We start from the raw sequence: 24,922 nt of genomic DNA, 5'->3' as shown, positions 1-24,922 counted from the left end.
CCCCATTTTATTCTGTTTTGGTTTTGTTTTATTTGAGACAGTGTTGGTTTCCCTGTGTGATTGGGTGTCTGTAGCCTGGTATATAGATCAAGTGGCCTCCTGCTTCTGCCTCCTGAGTGCTGCCATAAAAGGTAGGATTAGCAGTTTGAATTTTCTTCAGGATTATGATCCACTTTTTCTTTAGTTAATAACATTTCACAAAACTCTATAAGCTGAAAACTAATATTAATAAATTCTTAATTTATCTACCAACCTTTTCTGCTTCTCATGTGGGCCAAAAATGTCCAAATGGTATACCTTTTTCTTTATAACAGATTAATTATCACAACAGCTCAAACCACTGAGAGCGTTTGGATTTTATAAACACAAGTCAGAAATGACAAAAATTAAAACAATCATTTTCCTAACAACCAAAGAAATAAGACTAGCTCGGATGCATGATTCAGACTCTTATGGGTTAACTTTTCTGCAGAACTCTTCAGAATTTAAAAAAATCAATGCCAAAGAACACTGGTTGCCACCTCTGCTTACAATTCCAATTTACCATACTCAGTGGAATGGCTAAGGATAACTTACCCTGCCATGGTGACAACTATGAGAAAAGACAGCATTTTCTGAATAACAAAGACAAGGTGTGATGGCTAACTGGCTTTTCAGGAGAATTTAACAGGTTAAGAAAAACATCTCAAGTTAAAAGTAATGAAAAGCAGGGTCAAAGTACTTAGGAACTGCCTTGAGCCTAGAGTTGTCCTAGTAAATAAAACTAATGCTTCCTGCTTGGGACAGTTTGTCTCCTGAGATACAACTCAACGTGAAGACTCTTGTTGACATGCAAACCAAGGCACTTTCTAATACCGAATATTGCTTGAACCTCTCCCAAAATCCAATCACGTCCAAGAGCATTTAAATCTACTCTTGGTTAAAAAATTAAAAGCTACTCTTAGTCATTTTTGATTTACTACATAATTTTTTTCTTAGTTTCATTTCATAAAACTCCTGCAAATTTTTATAAATAGAGATGGACCTTTTTCTGTGTCTAGTGACACTGTTTGACAGGAAAGTACAGAGGCTGTGTCACCGCTGTCCCTAATAATACTTTTCCCAGAAGAGTATAATTGAACTGCAGATCTAAAGTCTCACCTGAATTGACACTGTTGCCCCCAATCCACGTTTACTCAGCAATGCAAGGACCTATGTTCTCACTCATCAGAAGCAAGTATTCATGGCTGCATCCAGAGCGCTCAGAGGAAGAATATCATCTGACAACACTGGGAATAGTCCCTATAACTGTTTATTAGGATGGGAATATACTCCAAATCAATAACTAAAAAAGTCAAATTACAGAGCATGCATAAAATACAAAGTAGCAATTTATAAATAGACAGTATCTTTATAATCAATACACTAAAATAACAAAGAGCTACAAAGAAAAACGAAATGACTGACTACAGCAATGCCTTCTGTGCTCCCCACACATCATGAGCACTGCAAAAAGCGGAGGATTAACCATGAAACATAGTCTTCTATGCAAGCCCACACATTTTTGTTTTTTGCAGGTATCCCACCATCCTGAACAGTATCTTTGCAGTTAACTTTCAGAAACTGCAGAGTAAGTGCTTACTATTATCCACAAGGAAGTAAAACCTAGTATTAGTGTGCACATTTCTGAATGAGAAACTAGCTGCTCCATTAATTTCAATTACGTAGTGGAAAAATCTATTTCAGGACCCTACAATGCCTAAATGCATTCTACTTAAACTCAAGGTACTATTTCATTTTACATACCAAAAGAACACATGCCTTTAAGTGGTACCACTTGAGCATAAATTAACCTCTCACTGTATTCTTTAGACATACTAAAACCAAAGGTTTAAATGAACTATATTCCATTATACACGGTAGAACTCAAATATAAGCATTGTTAAAATAATTACCCATGCTTGTTGGTGGATATGGTGATAAAATTAGGCTGCATTTCACTTACTAGAAGGGCTTAAAAACAAAATTAACACTTCAAAATGTGATATGACTAGCATTAAGCTAGTTATTGCATGAGCAATAAAAATGTCACACAATCTACTGCTGGGAAATGAGACTGGTTAAGCTACTCAGGCTGCCGATCACTGCAACAGAGACACCTCAGACAGAAGTCCACTAGCCTGCCAGGCAGCAGGTTAACTTATGACCCCATAACCATGATGCCCTCCCTACACATAATATAACAGTCCTTTGTATTTATTAAGATAATTCTTTTCCAGGAAAAAAAGAATCCCCATCATCTTGGATGCTTACAAAAACTAAAGAAAAAAATTTACAACATAGACCTATTAAGGCATTTTAAAAATTGACTTCCACAATGGAAAATCTTCAAGCTCTCAAAATGCTGTTATGTTTATAGAGCAATCCTTAGGTCTGTCAAAATATGTACTGCATTGAGAAGAGTCTTACAAGCTGCTCTGTGGCAAAATAATAGCTTGTTTCTAAGGTTGTCTTAGTTAGATTCGATCAGGACCAATGGGTCTGAGCTTCAAGTGATCAAGTTCTATTATGTTCTACAGTGACAGGCTTCCATGATGAAGAGTAAACAATAACTGAGGAATTCAAACATTCAGTTTATTAAACTAAGGCTAGAGAAGCCATAGCATGAAAAAGAACTGCAGTCATTCAGGACAAAGTTGATGATTTTATAAAGCCAAAATCAAAAGACTTAAGACATGAGAAGATTCTTAAGTGTGAGGAAGTAACAAGACACAGAAAGTGACCACAAGAATTACAAATATATTTAAATCTCAGACCTGGGAAATGGACTATACACAGCCTTCTAGGGGAGAGAGACGCCTTAGATGTTCTGACAGCATTGCACCTTTGGCTTGTTCTCAGTGGTGGGTGGAACATGAATAGGAACCACATTGTTGCTTGGAGACATGTCATTTTCACGTCTGTCTGACATTTGCTTCTGAGAAACAATGCGGTATATCTCTGGATGACAAAAGAAACAGAAACGCTCAGCGTGTGTAAACCCACGAAGAGTTTATGTGAAAGAGACGAAGACATGCAGAACAGAAAACACACATTTACATTTTATTTTTAGGCCAGGCATGGTAGTGCACATCTGTGATCCCAACACTTGGGAGGTGGAGGCAGGAGAATTAGGAGTAGAAGACCAACCCCGGCTACACAGCAAGTTCAAGGACAGCCTGGCTACAGAAGACCTTGTCTCAAAAAGTGAGATTTTAGTTTCCAATAGCCACTAGCTAGAGTCAAAGCATTATTTTTAACAATTTCTGTTACAGTAAGAAAAGTAACAAGGTTTCTCCATTTCAGAGGGGAAAGTTCACCCATTAATTAAACAGCACCACATTAGACAGTGTCATATTTATGGGCATAGATTCTAATTAAATCGTAAAAATATATACTTAGCCCTCCACAAAAAGTCCACACAAACTGACAATGTGTAAAATAAATCTGCACTATCAGATACACCTAACTGTTTTCTAGGTTCTGTAGGGAAGAGCACCATTTCTCAAACACAGTAAAATCCCAAGAACCTCAGAAGAGAAAGGGCCCTCTGCTTACACTGTCCTCCTCTGGGGCTAAGGTTAAATTATACTTACTTATTCAAAGGAGATAATCTAAGATGTACATGTACTATTTTACTTTCATGACATATATCAAGATTAATCTTGTAGTCCTCCACTAAACATTAGTCATTTAAAGACTGAAATTATTTGCTTCCTTTTGCTTTAGTCCCATAGAATAGATGCTTGAAGAACTACTTGCACAGTAAACATCACTGAATGTCTCCCCGTATCCGTACTGAATTCACTGAAAGTGACCTTGCACTGCACTACCTAATCAAACAACAATCTACTTCTCAAGAACAGAGAACACAGGCTTCCATACTGCCTTTCCAGTGTTCTTTCTGAAGCAATACCATCACAAGGTAGGGAACTCCAGAAACATCAATCCAATAGGATGCACCAGGAAGAACATAACGTACTCCTATGTGGGCTCCATGTGTCACTGACAAACCTGCTCTCGGTGAATTTGCTCGTGCAGAAATAGGACAGATACAGAATCAGATGAGTATAAATTTTCTATCTCTGCTACCCAATACAGTAGCTAACTATTTAAATAAAAATTAAAATCCATAGCTACGCATGGGGACACAAAGCTTTTAATCCCAACACTCAGGAGACAGGCAGGCAGATCTCTGTGAACTCAAAGCCAGCCTGGGCTACATAGTAAGTACCAGGCCAGTCAGGGCTACATAGTGAGATTTGTCATTAAAAACATCAAAAGGTAATTCTATAATTATTAATAAACGGGAAAATCTGAATAATAAATCTGAAAATAAGAACTGCACACTAGAAATACATACCAAATTTTTTAGACCTACAGTCATATGACTATGTAGGACCATGCTTTACTCATATGAGATAAAATGTTTAAACTTTAAAAGTATAAAATTACACAGTTAAAAACAGAAAAGAGAGATATATGATCAAAATGTTCCAAAAAGGTTGGGTGTGGTGGCACATGCCTTTATTCTCAGCACTTGGGGGACAGAGGCAGGTGGATGTTTCTCTGTGAGATAAAGTACAGCCTGGTCAGCATAATGAGTTCTAGGACTGCCAGAGCTATGTAGAGAAACCCTTCTCAAAACAAGTTCCCAAAACACATCAACCAACTATAATGTATAAACATTATCTGGATCCTAATTTAAACTGCAATTTTTTAAAACTCTTGAGTATGTTTAATATTGTTTAGATAACAAATAATAAGAAATTTCTACAAATCTTAAGTAGTTGTGTTATGAATTTAAGTTACAATTTTTAGATGCGTATTCTGAAATATTTGCAAATAAAATGACTTATTATCTGGGATTTACTTCAAAGTAATAAAAATGGTCATAGGTCAGGAACTGACACTAAAGGTTACTAAAATGGACTAGTATGATCTATTCTGCTTTAGGTAAGCTGGAAGCATACTTACTGCTCTTGCAGGGCCTGGGTTTAGTTCTCAGCACCCACAATGGTGGCTAACACAATCTATAACTGCAGTTCCACAGGATTCAATGCCCTTTTCTGGCCTCCATGCACACTAGGCACACATGTGGTACACACACATCCATAAAGGAAAGCATTCATACACATAAATTAAAATAAATATATCTCTGAAAAAATCAGTTCCCCTAAGGTTGAGCAATAGTAACTTAATAAATGAGGCTGGAGACATGGCTCAGTGATTAGGAGAACCCACTGCTCTTCCAGAGGACCTGAGTTCAATTAATAGCACCCATGTCAAGTGGCTTACAACTGGTCCTAATTCCAGCTCCAGGAGCATCTGACTCTTGTGGCTTCTTTCATCGCCCCCAGACATGAGGCATACACTCAAAACACACACACACACACACACACACACACACACACACACACACGCACGCACGCACGCACGCACACGCACACACATTAATATATGAACTAACAACACTCACCAAAAATGTGCCTTTTGTATAGTTTTTTAGAGAAGTAGCTAAAATTTGTCTGAGAAGGTTGGTAGTGGTTCAAAGGTGAAGGAGCATTAGTAGAGAAAGAATACAATAAAGTTTAAAAATATGAACACAAAGGGTATGGTGTTGCCAGACCTTTCATTCAGAGAAGATAGGGATGGCCATTGAGATGGTCCAGTGGATAAAGGTACTTGTCCCTAACCCTGACAACTTGAGTACAATCCCCAAAAGCTCCACGTTAAAAGGAGAGAGCCTAACTCCTGAAGGTTGTCTTCTGACCTTCTCTCATACTGTGGCACTCAATGAGCCCCACGACGACGACGACACAAAACAGTATTTTAAAAATTGTTTTAAAAGAAAAAAAGCCAGATGTGATGGCACATGCATCTTTAATCTCAGTGCTTGAGAGGCAGAGGCAAAAGGTAGGTGGATCTCTGTGAATCTGAAACTAACCCAATCTACATAGTGAGTTCCAGGCCAACCAGAGCTCCACAATGATACACTATCTCAAAGAAGAAGGGGATAGGGTTGGGGGTAGGAAGAGGGAGGCAGGAAGAGAGAGAGAGGAATGCAAGAAGGAAAGAGAAAACAGAAAAAAGAATGGAATGGGAATGCATCCAGGGCAAAGAAAGAGTTCCCTTCAGGCTAGTGACCAAAAAATAATGATAATGATCAACTTGTGGTTAAACTATACCATTCATTCTTTATGTTGTCCACTAATACCTAACTGGATAGACCATCTTTTTGAAGAGAAAATCATTAAATATGTGATCTCTGTTAAAATTCAACTTCTTTACAAGCTGTTCAAAAGACTAAGTTAAGGGAACAAAACCAAAACATCAGAAACTCCTCCATGAATTACAAATGCATACAATGCCAGAAGAGAGACAAAGGGAGACTTCTTAGAGGACAGAGAAGTAAATAATTAAAGAGAGCTCATTACAAAGCAAGAAACTTGAGCAGTGTTGTGCAAGTCTCAACATCTCAACATTCTTCTAGAAATGGTAACGCTGCTGTGTATACTCTGTCACTAAAAACATACCAACTTTTGAAAAATACCAACACAGCAATAAACAAAACGAATCAGGAAAAGAATTTCTTCAAATCTAAACAGTTTTAAAGAGCTCCACAAGTAATTTACTTAAGTCTCTTGTGTTGGGTGTGTCATTTTCTATGGTAAGAAAATAGGAGCCAGGAACTGTCCAGCAGGGATCTGATTATAAAGAGTTATTTCACAATGGGGGAGGGGTCAGTAACATGCTAAGTAAGAAGCAGGTTCTATACTTCCTCAAGGGTCTGTTCTCCTTTAGAACCAAATGAACGTGATCAGTTAATTCCCATGCAGTCTCTTTTCAAGATGTCCAAAGGTTCGGAACAACTAGGAAAAAGCAATCCTGCTTTATCGTCCATCAGACTCTCACATAGGAGATCTAAACATAAAGTGAAATAAATACTAATATATTATGGCTTTAAACAGAAGGCAAAGCTACCTACGAAGACATGGAGTCTTTTTTTTTTTTTTTTTTTTAAATCTACTGGAACTGTGGAACAGCTGGGACAATAACTCTAAGGAGACTACACACAACTGTTCCAAACTAAGGAACGACAGGGCTAAAACGTGTTAGCTCGACAGGGGCTGGAGAGGCAGCTTAGAGGTCAAGAGTACTGGCTGCTGCTCTTGCAGAGGACCCCGGTCTGTTCCCAGCGCTCACAAGGCAGCTAACTCATAACCACCTCTAACTGCAGTTCCAGGAGACCTGACACCCTCTTTGGATCTCCTCAGGCACGTGGTTACACACACTCAGGTGTACATGCACATAAAATAGTTTTTAAAAAATTCTTTAGTTCCTCCAAAGTTTTTTAAAACCCAGGAGCCTGGGTAATTTCACAACAGCCTCTGCAGAAGCTTCTTATTTATTAAGCTCTTCAAACCTCCTGCTTATCATGTATGTTTCTTGAAGGTCAAAAAGATTCCAATTTGATGAGATAGCCCGACATTTTCTGCACCAAGTGAGAACAAAGTTACCATTACCTCTAATGAAAAGAGAGTCATTGCTTGGCTGGCAAGATGGCTGAGTGAGTAAAGGTGACCCACATTGCACCCCTGGAAACCATATGGCAGAAGGAAAGAACTGACTCCTGCATTTGTCCTCTGACCTCAACTCTTGTGCCACATACATATTCACACACAAGCACACAAAAATGTAATTTAAAAATTGTTTAACAATTCTCTATGTTCTGATGAAGTTAATACCTGGCAACTTTAGCCCCTTCATTTCTCTTTACTTTTGAGACAGGATCTTGTTATACAGCCCATGATAACCTTACACACATACAGCCCCCACATGCCAATATAGGCACGCACCACCAAACTGGCTTTAGCTTTGTTTTAAAGAGCCAGTATGTTACATGAATTAAAGTTATTTCAGTCACAGAACTAAGAGTTTAGCCTTCAAATTAGGAATTTACTTTGAACTTACTAATTACATGGAGAAACCTGGCCAGCAGCACCTGAACTAAAGTTTAAAGTTAGAACTACCAATAATAAGACAAACCTATTATCACAAGCCTCCTAACGATGAATTGAAACCACTTGTGTGGTGTTCCTGCCACAAGCTCAGTTTAATCATAAAGAATCACTGAATAAACTCAAAGTGAGAAAATGACAACTGACCTGTACCTTTCCAAAATGCTAAGGTTGGTAAACAAAGGAAAACTGAAGGAACTATTGTCAAGCAGTGGCAGGACACCTCAGTGGGACATATGATCTGATCCCAGGTTTGTTTGTTTTTTTTAAACTAATAAAGTCTTTATTGGAACAACTGGCAAAATATGAGTAAGGTCTGTAGCTAAAGACTGATCTGATTAAATCACTGTGCTGTGGTTATAAAAGAGAAAGTACTCATTTTTAGTAAATACCTCCACCCCAAAAGACTTAGGGATAAGTATATACAGCACTTACTTTCACATGGTACTGTATGTCTCTATGTGTCTCTGTGTCTGTGTGTGTGTCTGTGTGTGTGTGTCTGTGTGTGTGTGTCTGTGTGTGTGTGTGTGTGTGTGTGTGTGTGTGTGTAGGGGAGAAGGGAAGAGGTAAATGGAAAGAAAAAAAAAACACTTAACATTTAAGGAAATGGAGGTTACAGGTACCCACAAATTCTTTTTATTATTGTAAGTTTTAATCACCTCTGAAATTGTCAAAATATAAAGTTAAAATGAAAAGAGGGTATGAAAAACAGTCGTTAAAACCCTCTCTTAGGGATGAAGCCCAGCTGGTACGGTGCTTACCTGGCATGCTCAAGATAGAGTTGGATCCCTAGCAGCATGCCCCTCCCCAACCCAATCTCCTAGTGAACTTGAGGCAGAAAGAACAAAGCTGAACTGAAAGGCAGGGGTGGAGCAATCCATCAGCCACCTTGGCACTAGTCAACGACTTCTAAAAGCACCACCAGAAAACCCATGTCTTGGAATCACAAAGGAGTAAAGGATGTAAAGAAAGTGTAGATCTATTGCAAAACATTTCCAATACTATGTAATTTTATATTTGGCTCAGTGGAAATGTACCTGCCACCAAGCCTAATATGACCCAAAAGCTATAAGGAGCTGTCCTCTGACCACCACATGAACATACGATGACCCTGCCCCTGATATAAATGAATAAGATTTAATTTTTAAAAAAATTAAAAATTAAGCCAGATATAGGAGCACACGCTTTTAATCTCAGCACTTCCAAGGCAGGGACAGGTGGATCTCTGCAAGTTCTAGGATAGCCTGGCCTACATAATGGAAAAGCAAAGACAAAGAAAGTACGACTTGAAAGCATACTGTGTAGTCAATAAATACTACAAGCTTAAAACAATATGCAGTGAGATCCCTCATAACACATTTTTTTTTTAAGCTTCTGTGCTGTGTGCCACCAACTATCTATTTCCCTCCAGCTCCCTACTGACTGTTCTTCAGATAACAAAAAACAATTTTATGATATGGTGGCACATGCCTTTAACCAGCACTCTGCAGGCAGAGGCAGGTGGATCTCTGAGTTTGAGGCCAGCCTAGTTTACAAAATGAGTTCCAGGACAGCCAGGGCTACATAGAGAAACCCTGTCTCAAAATAAATAAATAAAATTAATAAAATATTTGCAAGTCTCCAATATTTATATTACTTTAACAAGTTTTCTTTTTCATGTCTTAACTGCTACCTAGGTAGTGATTTATCAAATGTTCACTATCAAGAAGAGCTAAGACTTTGACAGGCATTAACTCATTCTTGGAAACTATAGCAGAAGTACCAATGACATATCATTCTTTGCTGTGGAGTAAAGATAAAAACAAACAACACAACAACAACAACAACAAATCCTTCAGGTAGCAATAACAAATTAAATTGTGCCTTATCAAATCATACTGCAGAAATTTAAAAGCATAAGCTCTCTCATGAAACTAATAATTAACCAAAATGTATTTGAAACTTTTTTTAGATTTCTTTTAAATTATGTGTATATGTGTATGTCTATGTGTGTGTTTATGCTCATGTATGTGCAGGCATTCTCAGAGGCCAGAGGAGAATGTCAGATCCCCTGCAGCTGGAGTTACAGGTGGTTATAAGCAGCTTGGCATGAGTACTGGAAACCAAACTCTGGTCCTCTGGAAGAACAGTATGTATTCATAACTGCTGAACTATTTCTCCAGTCCACCATATCTGAATTTTACAGATGGAGAAATTAAAGCTTTTAAAGGAGTAAATAACTTGCTTAATAAGATTATCACTCCAAAATTAAGTGGAGGAATCAGGCTTCCCAGCCATGATCAAAATTCCTAGGCTTATTATATACATTTTTTTAACAATAAGAGAATGCTTTAAAGTTAAAATTCTGCTCACCTCTAATACCAGAGCTACATATAGCATTAAAATGTGTTACATTATAATAGGAAACTAAATAATTCTATGTATTAATTTATCAGACCAGCACATAAGACTCTACTATGTGTTGAATAGATTTGGATTCATAAGATCTTAAAAGTAACACATAATATAGGTGTCTTGAAAAACAACCTATGAAAGTACTTCCTAAGAGATTAAATGTACTGATAGTCTGGTTATTCTAATAAAGCCAAAGTAAATATGAGTCAGCACAAATAAAATGTCTTCTTTCCCAAGAAGCTGACCTGGTTATCTACATTCCAAAAATAGCATGAACTTTGTCCCTTTCCCATTACTCATTTAGACCTTTCTATATGCAGGCTTGGCTAATTTTATTTACAAAGGATACACTCCTATATCATGGAAAAAGTATTTGTGCTTTTTTTTTCCACTTAAATTTTTTGATGTGATTTCCTTAGTTTTTTCTAATTTCTTTTTTATTTATTTGTGTGTGTGTGTGTGTGCGCACGCGCGTGCGCGCCTGCCATGTGTGCAGGTACCAGCATCAGATCCCCTGAAGCTAGAGCTAAAGGTAGTTGTGAGCCACTCCATATAGGTGCTGGGCACACAAATCAGTGGCTCTGGAAGAGCAGTAAGTACCCTTAATTTTTATCTAATCAAAAGGCATTTATATTGCTCTATAGTCAGGATCTCAGTATTTACACTATGAAAAAATAAAACTCTGTCCCTTTGACTATGCAATAGAGAATGTATGGCCTGAACACAAGGAAGTGAGCAAATTACTTTCAAAGGATTTTCCTAGACGAGTTCAGTGACTGCAGCATAACATGCAGCATTGTATGGTAACTGCGCACACCAAGGAACTCTTGCTATAGCTACTCTCATTGTCAGACAGCCAACGGTTTCCTAATTAACTTGTTAAAATCACTTCCTAAAACTCCAGTTTCCTCTGGTGTAACCTGGAAACACAAGTCTTACCTGTCAGAATTGTCTGAAAAGCAGCTTCAACATTTGTAGAATCTAGAGCAGATGTCTCAATGAACGACAAACCATTCTTCTCTGTGGAGAGAAACATTTCAGTCTTGTGAGATCTGATTGCTGTTTAATAGAGCTGATGATCCAATCCAGGGCCTCACCAGTGCTAGGTAAGCTCTCTACCACTGAGCTACCTTCCCAGCCTCTGAAGGTTTAAAATAGCAGATGTGATAAGTTCATGATCACAAGGGGAAGATAAAAGATTAAGACCTTGCTGGGCATGGTGGTGCATGTCTGTCACCCAGGACCTGAGAGGTAGAAACAGGCCCAGGAAATCAAGACCAGCCTGTACTACATGAGAAAGTGTCCCCAAACACCAAACAAACAAAGCCTACTTATACTCAGTAAATTAAAAATAACAGTAAGAAATTTTCATTAGCTTCTAAGTATTGCTGCATATAAATACCACCACTGGCAATGAATGAAACTATTCAAAATATAGTATCACACACCCCACTACTTCTACCCCTGACCATCTTCCCTAGCAACTACGTAACTAGCAGCATGTTCGCTTAGAATTCTGTTGCTATACTATTTGAAATTTAAAGTTAGAGTAAAGTTTTCACTAATACAATGTCAAGACTTCCTAGCCAGCGAGGTGCCGCTTTCTTTGGTAGTTTCTCCTACCAGAAGGGCAACAAGAAACAAGCAGATCCTGTATGAAGCCCAAAGTGTTCAGCTTCTAAGGAGGTGCATCCTTGTCGGTCCCTGACACTCCTTGGCAGACTGCTTTTCAGACTCACATAGAACAGCCTTGTTAAAGAACAGAGGCATAATGTTCAAACAGAAAAATGCAGAAGCACTGTAATATTGTGGAGTTCACATTACTAACCTGCAAAAGCTCTTGCTTCATCGGTAGGAACTGCCCTGAGATGGCGTAAATCACTCTTATTGCCCACAAGCATGATAACAATGTTGCTATCAGCATGGTCTCTCAGTTCTTTCAGCCATCGCTCTACATTTTCATATGTGAGATGCTTAGCAATGTCATAAACCAATAAGGCACCTACTGCTCCACGATAGTATCTGCAAACGGAAACATTTGTAACTATCAGAAGACAATCACAAAGTAGAAGGGAACACCAGAAAAAACTCCAAACAGGGACAGGGCAGAAAGATGGCTCTGGTAAAGCACGTGCCATCCAAACATGAGGACCTGAGTTAAAATCCCCAGAACCCATGTAAAAGCCGAGGACAGTAATCCTGGTCCTCCTACAGTGAGATGTGGGGCTGGAACAGGAAAACCCCCAGAAGTTCACATGCCATGTACCCTGGCATAAACTGCAGTGAACAACAAATATTGCATGTCTCAAACAAGGTAGAAGGTGAGGACACACACACACACACACACACACACACACACACACACACACACACACACAAACAGAAACTATTTATAGATGTAGTAGACAGTAGTTGTCTGTTACATGAGGTTTTATACCTAGTCATCCACAGTCCAAAACTATTAAATGAAAAATTCCAGAAATAAATAATTCTGAAGTTTTAAATTGCCACCATTTTAAGTATTGTGATGGAACTTCTCAGTGCTCTACTTCACCCAGGCCACGACTCATCCTTTTGGCCAATGTACCCACACCGTATAAACTACCTACCCGTTAAAGTCACTTTGCAGCCCTCCCAATGCCTATGATCTCCCTTTTGTTCAAGTAACCTTTAGTTTATTGAATAATGCCCCCAAAGCAACTAAGGCATGCCAAAAGAAAAGCTACAAAGAAAAAAAAAAAAGAAAAGAAAAGCTACAAAGGGTCTATTAGGAGGAAAGATAGGAAGCTGGAGAGATGGCTCAACAGTTAAGAGCACTGACTGCTCTTGCAGAGGACCTGGGTTTATTTCCCAGCACCCACATGATGGATTCACAACCATCTGCAACTCCACTTTCAGGGGATCTGATACCATCTTCTTACCTCCACAGGCACCAAGCACACAGGTTGTACACATACATATATGCGGGCAAAACACGAATAAAAACAAAATGAATTAAAACAAAAACACAGTGGAAACATTCAGAGTTCAGCACTGTTTGTGGTTGGAGGTATCTACGGAGGGTCTTGAAACACACCTTCCAAGGTTAAGGGAGGACTACTGTGCCTTCCCAATACTTAAAGTCAGCAATTCACCTGATACCAACCTAAGCCAGAACTGAGAAACCATGGACTTACGCAGATGTGATAGCCCTGTACCGCTCCTGCCCTGCTGTGTCCCATATCTGCGCCTTTATTGTCTTCCCATCAACCTGGATGCTTCTTGTTGCAAACTCGACTCCAATGGTACTCTTGCTTTCCAGGTTGAACTCATTTCGAGTAAATCGAGATAGGAGGTTACTCTTTCCAACACCAGAATCACCAATAAGGACAACTGAAAAGACAAAAAATTAATATAAGCTGGATGAAAGCAAGCACATTCAGAATACCAACACGCTTTTAATAGAAGGACGTTTGGCTTCAAAATAAATACAACCAAGGATTTGAAAGAGGCATACACAGTACTAAATAGCATTTATCTATGACCAATCAATTAAAATCCATTTACTTTTTAATCTATCTCTATCTGCATAAGGACTTCCACACATCATCTACTCAGCATAGATCAGACATAGCACCCCATCTAAAAGAATGCCTCTTTTTGTCCTATTTGGGAACTCAAACCCAGGGCCTTACACATGTATGGTAAACACCAGACCACTGATATATATCCCTAGCCCTTAAAAATGCAATTTTGCAATTTTAATCATAGGGTAACCTAGCCACAGATGCAAGCATTAATTACCTTAAATTTATACTAACCTCACTTCCTTGGAAAGTATTCTAGAAGGTAAATAACAACTTGTGTTATTCTCATGTTTTAGACATCAAACAAAAAAATGTCAGTGCATGGAGTGGGAAATTGTACATTCTACTAGCTTCATTAAAGACTAGGTGTGATGTGAAAGCTGAAACACATTTAACATGAGGCATGTGACTTACAAGCACTGCTATGGTCATAGAAACTATAATCATCTTTAATAGTTACACTTCACAGACTGGAAGAAAGCCACAGGGGCGCCCCACCTCACTATGGGCAAACAGGAGCCCTAGGAAGCTAACAATTCTGACATACTGAGTCAAAGCCAAAGCAAGGAGGGTAAACACTTTCACCTAGGACTCTATAAAAAAATCTAAAAACAAGTTTTGATTATACTCACTTCCTATGAGTAGAAGGCAGTTTACTAACTTCTCCCCAAACTGTTACTATACTTTTAAAATTTTCCAATAGGGCGAGTGAGTGACTTAGCAAGTAAAGACACTTGCTGCCAAACCTGGACTAGAGTTCTATTTCTAGGACCCACATGGTGGAAGAGAGCCTACTCCTAGAGTTGTCCTCTGATCACATGTGTGTGAGCTCACACATGAACGAATTAATACAATTTTCCGTTATTAACGTGAGTCCGTATGTATGCTATGTGTATGGGGGGTGCCCGGAGGACAGAAGAGATCTGCGGTAGTCAACAGCCAAATACAGGTGCTGCGAACTAAACTGGGTCCTCTATAACAGCAGCCTGTTCTGAACCACTAAAGCACCTCTCCAGTCCCAAGAAATGTAATTAAGACAAAAAAAAAAAAAAAAAAAAAAAAAAAAAAAAAAAGCCAGGTGGTGATGGCACACACCTTTAATCCCAGTACTCGGGAGGCAGAGCCAGGCAGATGAGTTCAAGGCCAGCCTGGTCTACAGAGCAAGATCCAGGACTGGCCCCAAAGCTACACAGAGAAACCCTATCTAGAAAAACCAAATGAATGAGTGAGTGATTGAGTGAGTGAGTGAGTGAGTGAGTGAGTGAGTGAGTGAGTGAGTGACTGAGTAAATAAATAAATAAATAAATAAATAAATAAATGGTTGGATGGATGGATGGATGGATGGATGGATGGATGGATGGATGGATGGATGAGTTTCTGGGGGGGGGAGAGGCTAGAGAAATGACTCAGTGGTGAAGAGCACAGGCTGTTCTTCCCAAGGACCCAGGTTTGATTCCTAGCACCCACATGGTAGCTTATAACCCTTAACTACAGACAACAGTTTGTAATTCCAGCTCAAGGATCTAATACCCTCTTCTGGCCTCTGTTGATACTGTACACAAATTCACAGACATACATGAATATCAAACCACTCACACACATAAAATTATAAAATAAAATAAAAAAATTCAGAGCTAGGCATGGTACACTCCTTTAATCCCAGCATTCAGAAGGCAGAGGCAGGCAAATATGAGTTCGAGGCCAATCTGGTCTACATGGAGTTCCACAGCCAGGGCTACATAGTGAGACCCTGTATCAAAACAAACAAAACAGGAAAACAGGAAGTTGAGAAACAAGTCCCTGTATCAAAAAAGAAAACAGTAAACTGAGAAACAAGTTGAATTATTTGTTTTGAGAGGTCTTGGCAGAGGCAGGAGGAGTTCAAAGCCAGCCTGGTCTATATAGAGTTCCATGTTTTTACAAAAAAAAAAAGAAAGAAAAAGAAAAGAAAAGAAGCTGGCTAGAGAGATAGCTCAGTGGTTAAGAGCACGGACCACTCTTCAGAGAACTCAGGTTCAACTCCCAGCACTACATGTCAGCTCACAACTGTCTGTAACTCCTGTTCCAGGAGATCCAACACCCTCACAGACATGCATACAGACAAAACACTAATGTACATAAAGTAAAAATTAATTATTTTTAAAAAAGGGAGAGAGGGTCTCATTCTGGAACCAAGACTGGTCTAGAACTCACAAAATCCTCTTGCTGAGAGTACAGGTGTGTGCCAACATGCCCAACTTCAGACAAGTTGTATTAAAATATGAGTTTAAAGATCAAAATAGGGAGGCAATGGTGGTGCACACCTTTAATCTCAGCACCCAGGAGGCAGAGGAAGGTAGATCTCTAAGTTCAACCTGGTCTACAAAGAAAGTTACAGGACAGCCAAGGCTACACAGAAAAACCCTGTCTCGAAAAAACAAAAAAGATCAAAATGGGTTTGTAGGTTTACAGAATCTGAGCTAGACAACATTTTTTCCTGCATAAAAATTTTTGTTGGTAATTTAGTGATCACTATATTTATTTCAACTGTTGACTAGTAATGCTTCTAAACTAGATGACTGATTTAGACATCAAACTAGAAAACCAACACAAAAGGTTCAGGCCAGGAAATAATAAGCCATGCTTTACTCAAAAGACTGAGATTTGATGGTGCGTGTAGAAAGAAGGCTGACTTGACTACACTCTAGCCAAAGGAGTAAGAAAGCCTTTCTTGTCACAGAAGTAGATGGCCTACAACAACTGTGCATTATCAAATGCATATCTTTCTGGTTTCCTCTATCAGCTGATTCAGCAAGAAATCCCAGCAGCAGTGACTCCATGCAGCAAAGAGAAGTAAGTTATTTCTATATTTGTAGTCAATTAGAGGGTGCCCTAGCAAACAGACATTAAATGCTTTTACTGGATACCAGGGAAAATAATGTCAAGGTCATGAAGACAGAAACAATGCACTTTCAATGTTACAGAATGGTTAGTTAGTAGGCTGGTTTCCAAACTCCACCACTGACCACTGTAGATGTAGATAGATGTGAAGCTGAATTTCTGTTACATTAATAGAGCCTCCCTATTAATAAGATACCTTCACTGTTGTTTCTTAGTATAAGAGGCTTAATGGTGGGGTGGGGTAGAAGTTAGGATCCCAGCCAAGAACCTAGCCTGGGCTTTAGCCAAAATTCCCAACACCTTTCCTGAAGAGCAATCCTTCAGTCACTCAGAGTACAGAAACTTAGGCCTGGGGGATGGCTCAGCAAGCCTAAAGACCTAAATTCAATCCCATGAGCCCACAGAGTGGAGAAGAGAAAACCAACTCCTTCAACTGTCTTAGGCATTTCTATACACACACACCATGGCATGAGCCCACACACCAGCGCGCGCGCGCGCGCGCGCGCGCACACACACACACACACACACACACACACACACACACACACACGTTTTAAAAGGAGGCTGGATAACCAGCTGAGGAAATTTCCTTTGAATCACTTCTGGTCCCACACTAGCATCAACACTAACTAGAGGTATGTACAGTGAAGAAGGAAAAACCAAAGATTAGAACACATCTAATTAATTCACAGACACTCCCATTTCAAGCAGTAATTCAGGAGCCAGTCACAATTTAAAGTCAAAGAGAACATATAAGCAGGCATCTGGCTAACACCACCTTTGGCAGGGAACAATATCAAAAAACAATACAATATATGCCTCCCACAGAAGCTCCAGCAGTAGTTCATGTTTTGTTTTGTTTTAAAATATTAGCCCTTCTTGCATTTTTTGTTTTTTGCTTTTTCTTTCTTATCTACTTTATGGATATAGATGTTTTGCCTGCATGCATGCCTGTCATGTCACCTGGAACTGGGATTATGAATTGTTGTGAACCACCATGTGGTGTTGGGAACTGAACTCAGGTTCTCTGCAAGAGTAACAAGTGCTCCTAATTGCTGAGCCATACCTGCAGGCCCCTGGTTCATGTTTTGACCTCTACTTTTAACTAATGACTAAATTTACCATCTCACCAACATCAAATCATTATATCATACTAAGTGAAGAATCCACCTCCTCATGTAACCAATTAATTTTATTATTTAAAAAGTAGCAATAGTTTGTAAATAACTCACCATTCATAAATGCTAACACTATAAAATAGTTATATCAACTAGCTACTGACAAGATCTCCAAAGTCAAGACTAGTAACTTTGTCAAAGGAAAAGGATGTTTGAAATGACAAAAGACTTCAGTTTTGTGAGAATTTAAAAAAAGATATCAAAATGTGACATAAGGAGAGATGTTTCTATTTCCTAACCAAATGAGAAATCAAAACAAGGAGTGATCTATTTAGGCTCACTGGATGGATGGATGGATGGATGGATGGATAGATGGAGTGAATTATCTAACAAGAGAATTAACTGTTTATGATTTTAAAAAAATTATGGACCTTTCTTTGTGAACTCAAGCAATTTCTAGTCAAAATACTTTCTCTCTTTAAAATGACAACATTTAATTTATTTCCCCCCAGTGGTGCTGGGGATCTAAACCTAAGGCTCATGCTAAGCACATGATTTACCACTGAATTATCCATCACCAGCCTCTTGTTTTGTTTTGTTTTTTTTAATGTAGGAAACTATATATTCATAGTCAACAATTAAAGAAATCAACTTCTGGGCCAGCAAGATGGCTCAGCAGGTAAAGGCACTTGCTCTCAACCCTGATGGCAGAAAGAGAAAACAGACTTCTGACCTCCACACACTCACTGTGGCACACACCCCCAACATACATATAAATAAATGAATGAATGAATGAATGAATAAATAAATGCAGTAAAAATGTAAAGGAATTTTCAGTAATTTTGTACAACATAACTAAAATATCTTATGTTGAATGGACATATATTTAAGTATGCTACAATTTTAGCAATCTATAGAGTACATACTAAACAACATGACTATAAGATAAATAACAGTATCTATACACCAACTATCAATGTAATTCCTAAAATAATATATTGCCTCCCTAGAACTTAGATAACCTCATCTGCTGAAGCTCAACCTAATACCTAACATTAATTTGTTTACATACATGCTTCATATATTATACATACCACAAATATCAGACTGCTAAATACTGTAAAAGCAGAGTATATATATTAACTATCCATTATTTAATTTAAAGTTCCTATCTCTAACCACATTTAGGTATTTTTTATTGTTTTTGTTGTTTGTTATTTTCTGAGACAAGATCTAATTCTGTAGCCTAGGCTGATCTCAAATCATGGCTATCCCCCTGCCTCAGCCTCCCAAGTCCTGGAATCACAGACATGAGCCTCCATGCTCAGTCCACATTTTATAATTCTTTTGTAAGCTCACTTACTATTTACCTCCTCACCTCACATATAGAACACTGACTTTAAAACTTAACAACTGAAATCAATAGCCATCTTCACATTGGTTTTAAAAAGCCTGGAAGTATTTCTACTCTCAACCACATTCACAGTCCAACCGCACCAAGTCTTTTAAATAAAATGCAGCAATAATGCTGAAGTCTAGACAAGTTTTTCCCAGTTCATCAGAATCCGAGTTGCTCAACCAAAAGTTGTGAAAGAAAAGTTACCAAGATTCAAGACAGGGATAGTCCTACTGATGATCAGCTGAGGAGTCATGACACCTGGACTTCAATGAGACTCAGAGGAAAAAGCTGGGAGAGGTAGACTACGCCCCCAGCTGCTTCCAGACAGTGCCACTGACTGACTGTGCTGGGGTCCACCACCTCACTTGTGTCCCACAGCACCTTACCCACACTGCGGATGTACAAGAGTAACTTAAAAAAAAAAAAATAATAAGCATGCTTTTAACAAAGAAAACGAACTCCCTAAGTCTCACTGCAAAGCGTAAGTAAAAGTTAATTTTCAGCCAGGTGGTGGTGGCGCACACCTTTAATCCCAACACTCAGGAGGCAGAGCCAGGTGGATCTCTGTAAATTTGAGGCCCGCCTGGGCTACAGAGTGAGTTCCAGGAAAGGAGCAAAGCTACACAGAGAAACCCTGTTTTGAAATAATAATAGTAATAATTTTCAAGAACAAATACATGATTTAGAATTGTCCTTATCTGCCCACATTACAGTCTCATTTAAACTACTCCATTCCATGCTGATAAACATGCCCTTCCACGTTAAATGTTGCAAACTTCTATTTCCTTAACTATCAAGTGTGCTAGATCTTCTCTAAAGTAGAAATGCTAGGGTTCATCTTAGTGAATAAATCTCTATGGAATAAAATCATTTAAAAATAATCGTATAAGTAAAAAATTGGCTAAGTAATCAGTGTTGAAATAAAAAATAGTGACTCATATCCTGTAGCAGTTTCTAAAAAGTGGAAACTCTTCTCAGCAGCATTTTTTTTAAACACCCAGTCTTATGCAGCAAAATGCACAAAAGATAAAACCAGAACCCACGTAGCTACAAAATAACTCAAAAGTTTCTTAGTTCTGTGCTTCTTTATTAAAACTTACATGTTCTTGCCGGGCGGTAGTAGCACATGCCTTTAATCCCAGCACTCGGGAGGCAGAGGCAGGCGGATCTCTGTGAATTCGAGGCCAGCTGGTCAATAGAGCAAGTTCCAGGATGGGCTCAAGGGCTACACAGAGAAACCCTGTCTCGAAAAAACAAACAAAAAAAAAGTATCACAGTATTTCCTTTACTGGGGAAATTGAGGCTCAAAAAAGTTGAGCAGGGAGAAATGGGATGATTATATTATAGTCTCAAATAATAAAAAAATTTCATGGCCGGGCGATGGTGGCGCACGCCTTTAATCCCAGCACTCGAGAGGCAGAGCCAGGTGGATCTCTGTGAGTTCGAGGCCAGCCTGGACTACCAAGTGAGTCCCATGAAAGGCGCAAAGCTACACAGAGAAACCCTGTCTCGAAAAACCAAAAAAAAAAAAAAAAAAAAAAAAAAAAAAAATTCAAAAAGTTAACTTTTCAAGGTCATAAACCAAATATAAACCCCAGTGGTTTCTTGTTGTTTAAAGGATAGTCTAATCTCAAAATTAAATTCCTTCAGCCAATCTAGGATAAATCAACATTCTTAGGAAAAATAAACAGCTTTCTACAACCAACCTTCACATTTCAATTCAAACAGGAGAAATAATTTCAAAAGAGGCTAGTTACTTACTGCTATTACACAGTACTTAAAGATAAACCTCCCTTGACTGACTAAACCCCCGAGTCTCCTGGGATTTAAGTAATTTCACATCCTGTCAGATGCCCTTCAACAAACATTCTAGGTATCCTATTTGTTTTGAATTTTTGAGGCAGGGTCTCACTATGTAACTCTGTCCTAGAATTCACTATGTAGACCAGGCTGGCCGGGAACTCACACAATCAGCTTCCCTCTGCCTCCCGAACGCTGGGATTTTAAAGGCGTACCACCACACCAGGCTTTCCTATTTGTATTTTTAAAGTTTGGTACCTTCTTATCTGTAAATTATTTTCCAATGTGGTAGTAAGGGTAGACACTTAAGGTACTTATCCTAGAAACAGAATATTCGGAGGAGTAAATAATGATAAGGGTGTACCAGCAACTAAAGACTTGTAAAGTATTCGGTAACGCCATTAACACCAAAGAAACGTTTCCTGCTTCACTAGTCAGCCACTCTTAGCACCCAATGGCAAAGCCAGAAACACTCACCATGCTCAACACTCTTGAAACTCCACCCTCCACAGTAAAGCTTTAATAGCAATGGCTTCTTCCTCTCTGGTAATGATCTTTGTTCAGCACACTACTGATGGCTGCCCTTCTAATTCAGGAGCAGAGCAAGACTATGAAAGTGAGAGCGCATTCATGAACAAAAAAGCGTTCACTGTACTCCTTTCACTGAGAACTGTATCCTTTCACTTCGGCTTTTTTTTTCCCTGGACTCAACCAATAAGCAATTCGCTATCTGCTCCCCCCATCCTCCCGGGTTCTGTCCTCCCGCTTCACATTTTCCCCTACCTTGCAATAAATTCTTGATTCCACTAAAAGAGCACGCTACCATTAGAACCCTCTCTCCCACGGACTGGGAAAGGTATGTGACCAACCAGGGCGCTTCCCTTCCTGTTGGATCCTCCCAGTATTGCAGCAGGAAGCAACCAGTCCACAGTGATAAGCTAGCCAGTATTTGTGCAGCGCACAACCTTTCCTGTTCAGGAACTGGGCCTTCAGGTCTGGCAGGGATAACAGCCACCACCCATCCGCAGCCCCTTCTCAAAAGACAAGTAAAGGAGCTATCCCGGTCTGGTGGTAGCTGGGCAGGGACAGGAGAAGGAAGGGGGTTAAACAGGCGAGGTGGGAAGTCATCTGCCTGCCTGGACACTGCGACAAGTGCACGCACGCCAGGGGGGGTGATGGCCAGCCCCTCTTGCCCTCCCCTGCTCTCCCTCCCACCAGCCAGGTCGCACCGGAGCACTCATCATTCCGTGAAATGGAAAGGCACCGAGTTGCCCGTCTGTGGGGAGGGAGAGGACAGTCCGCGGGTGCTGACCTCGAGGTCTGCGGGGATGGGGGTGGGGGACCCTGAGACAGGCGAATCTGGCCGAAGCCCAGGAAAGGCTCACTCGGAAGGAAGGGGAAAGGAAACGAAAAGAAAAGGAAAACACAAACAACAACAAAAAAACAGAGAGTCGGTGCCCCAACACGGGTTGCTGAGCCGAGGCAGGGGCCTGTCAAGAGGGGGATGTGAGGCCGGCAGCGTGCATCCGAGAGGAGGGGCCCGAGATGCCCGGGGAAGAAACTGCACCGTCGTGAGGAACGCAGCCATCGGCAAGGGGCGACGCGGCCCGGCAGCCCGCCCCGGGGCGCGGGAACCGCGACGAGCGGCGGGACCCCCGACGGGGCGGCAGGGAGGAAGCGCCGAGGCGGGCTCCGTCCAGGGCAGGGCTAAGCCCTCGCGCGGGTCCCCCGGGAGTGCCCCGGGCCCCGCGTGGGCACTCGGCGGCCCACGGGCTCACCTTTAAAGAGGTAGTCGTACTCGTCGTCGCGGGTGCCCATGGCGCGGCCGAGGAGCTGAGGGGCGGGAGAGGCGGCGGCGACAGCGGCGGGACCAGGGGGCGTCGCTGCAGAGGTAACCCGAGCGCCGAGCTTCAGCTGCCGGACCCGGTGAAGAGCCCCGCCCTGGGCCTGCGTCACTTCCGCCAAGCCCCAGCCCCTCTCAGGAAGTACTTCCGGAGAGGCGGCGCCCCGCCCCTGAGCGGGGCCGGTGGAACGCGTTTTACTCCGGCATGGGGAGGCTTACAGGGAAAACAATCTTAAAACGCCCAGCCGGCCACAGTGGTCCGGGTCTTTGGCTTGTTCTCTCCTCAGTCACGCAGGGGAGCGAGGCCTAAGTCTTTCAGTGTTTGGTTTCCAGTTGGGGGGTGAGATTTTGTCAGCATTAGACACCCGAAGAGAGAATAGCTTCCATGCCGGTTCCATGGTGTAATGGTTAGCACTCTGGACTCTGAATCCAGCGATCCGAGTTCAAATCTCGGTGGAACCTGTTTCTTTAACCTTTTGTTCTTATATTTTCTAAATTCATATTGAATAATAGAATAACTTTGTTATATCTGCTCTTGGTTTGAATGACATACAGTATTTACCTATGAAGACTTCACTAACGAATCTCTTCAGTTCAGTAGTTTCTGTTATGTGGAGACCTGGTAATAAAAACTTTTAATTCTTTTTTAGCCGTGGAGGAAGCTTGTTACTTGATTCCCATTGCTGGAATTTTCTACCCTAAGCTTCAGTTAAGGATAGGCACTTCTCATCCACCAATCTCTTCAGAAATCTCTCACACTCTCCAGATGTCATTAAGAGAACTTCGCACACCCTCCTCATAAAGATTCATCAAGATCTTGAGTCCTATCAGCTGGCCTCCAAGCTAAGCCAGGTTAAATAAAGTTAACACAAGAGGCTGGCAGTTTGCATCTTAGCGAATGTCAGTGTTAAGAGATTTGCCATAGCATCTCCTCATGGCTGTTTTGTTATTACTGTTGAGGTCATCTCACTCCTCTCTGTAACCCAGGATGGCTTTGAAAGTCACTCTGTAGCCCAGGCGGGTGCTTCTGTCCTTCTCTGCCCCCTCCCATCCCACACCCTTCATACACACAGAGGGATATTCACTTAATAATTCCTGGAAAATATATGTTAGGTCATGGGGAAAGAGAGTTTAACCTACAAGATGGAATTCAAGTTGCTAATCAACTGACCTTAAGCAGGGATATTATCTTTGATAATCTGAGCAGGCTCAGGGTTATCCTTGGTGTCTTCCCAAGTGGGAAAGGGGGTTGTCTGTCGGCAGGGATGAGGTACTCCTTTACGCTGCCCCTAGCTGTCTGAGGAGAGGAATCTGGATTCGGGGGAAACCTGATTCTTGACTTTGCTGCAGAAAAGCTTTTCAGGATGATAAAATGTACAACAGAATCGGAATTTATTAAAAAGAGATTTTAACACAGATTCTAAGTTCTATGGTTAAGAGAAAGTGAGGGTCTCAGAAAGACATGACCAAGAGTATGAGCTTGTCAGAGAGTCCTGCCTTGTCTTTATAGGCTCCATGTGCCCCAAGGGTTTCAAATCTATCATCTTCAAGGAGTTACTGAGGAATCTGAGACCCCAGATGGCTCCTACTTGATGAATAGGAACCTAACTGATAGGTAAAATTCTGGGTCACAAGGAGTCTTGCAGGGGAATTTAAGATGTTTTTACTGTAAACAAAGGTCTAATCTTGTTTGTGAGGTTCAGAGGAAATATCTGGGAGAAGAGTCAGGCCATACTTGACGATCATAAAAGCTTAGTCCTTATTAGTTCATTGCTCTTTTAACATTCTCCATGTAAATATGATGTTTTAAATGCCATCACTAGGTCAGGTGTGGTTGCACATGTTTTTAATCCCATTTGGGAGGCAAAGGTAAATGTGAATTC

General features: G+C 40.4%; 1 protein-coding gene and 1 non-coding gene across 3 annotated transcripts; one reads left to right on the top strand and one right to left on the bottom strand.

Moving 5' to 3' along the window:
- Positions 1-1,275: 1,275 nt before the first annotated feature.
- On the bottom strand, positions 1,276-23,144 carry Rab11a (RAB11A, member RAS oncogene family). Of its 2 annotated transcripts, none has more exons than XM_028866801.2 (5): positions 22,975-23,144; positions 13,610-13,805; positions 12,262-12,455; positions 11,373-11,453; positions 1,276-2,979 (listed from the first exon to the last, which is right to left on the bottom strand). In XM_028866801.2, exons 1-5 carry the CDS (start codon positions 23,012-23,014, stop codon positions 2,840-2,842), a joined length of 651 nt encoding a protein of 216 aa, XP_028722634.1. In that variant the 5' UTR covers positions 23,015-23,144; the 3' UTR covers positions 1,276-2,839. The 2 variants fall into 2 exon arrangements, with proteins under 2 accessions (XP_028722634.1, XP_037063305.1); XM_037207410.1 differs by lacking the exon at positions 22,975-23,144 and adding an exon at positions 21,980-22,058.
- Positions 23,145-23,429: 285 nt separating this feature from the next.
- Trnaq-cug lies at positions 23,430-23,501 on the top strand. Its single transcript has one exon. It is a non-coding gene; the product is annotated as a tRNA-Gln (tRNA).
- Positions 23,502-24,922: the final 1,421 nt, after the last annotated feature.

Source organism: Peromyscus leucopus, chromosome 7 (genome assembly GCF_004664715.2).
Source record: "Peromyscus leucopus breed LL Stock chromosome 7, UCI_PerLeu_2.1, whole genome shotgun sequence".
Lineage (NCBI taxonomy): Eukaryota > Metazoa > Chordata > Mammalia > Rodentia > Cricetidae > Peromyscus > Peromyscus leucopus.
This window is presented reverse-complemented; position numbering and strand designations above follow the sequence as displayed.

Excerpts from the sequence above, each read along its gene's own strand:
- Rab11a (XM_037207410.1), bottom strand. The coding sequence starts at position 22,022 with ATGGTAGCGTGCTCTTTTAGTGGAATCAAGAATTTATTGCAAG. Across the intron at positions 11,454-12,261 it reads TGAAGCAAGAGCTTTTGCAG|AGAAGAATGGTTTGTCGTTC; the intron begins GTTAGTAATGTG and ends TTCTCTCCACAG. Across the intron at positions 2,980-11,372 it reads TTTTCAGACAATTCTGACAG|AGATATACCGCATTGTTTCT; the intron begins GTAAGACTTGTG and ends TTTGTCATCCAG.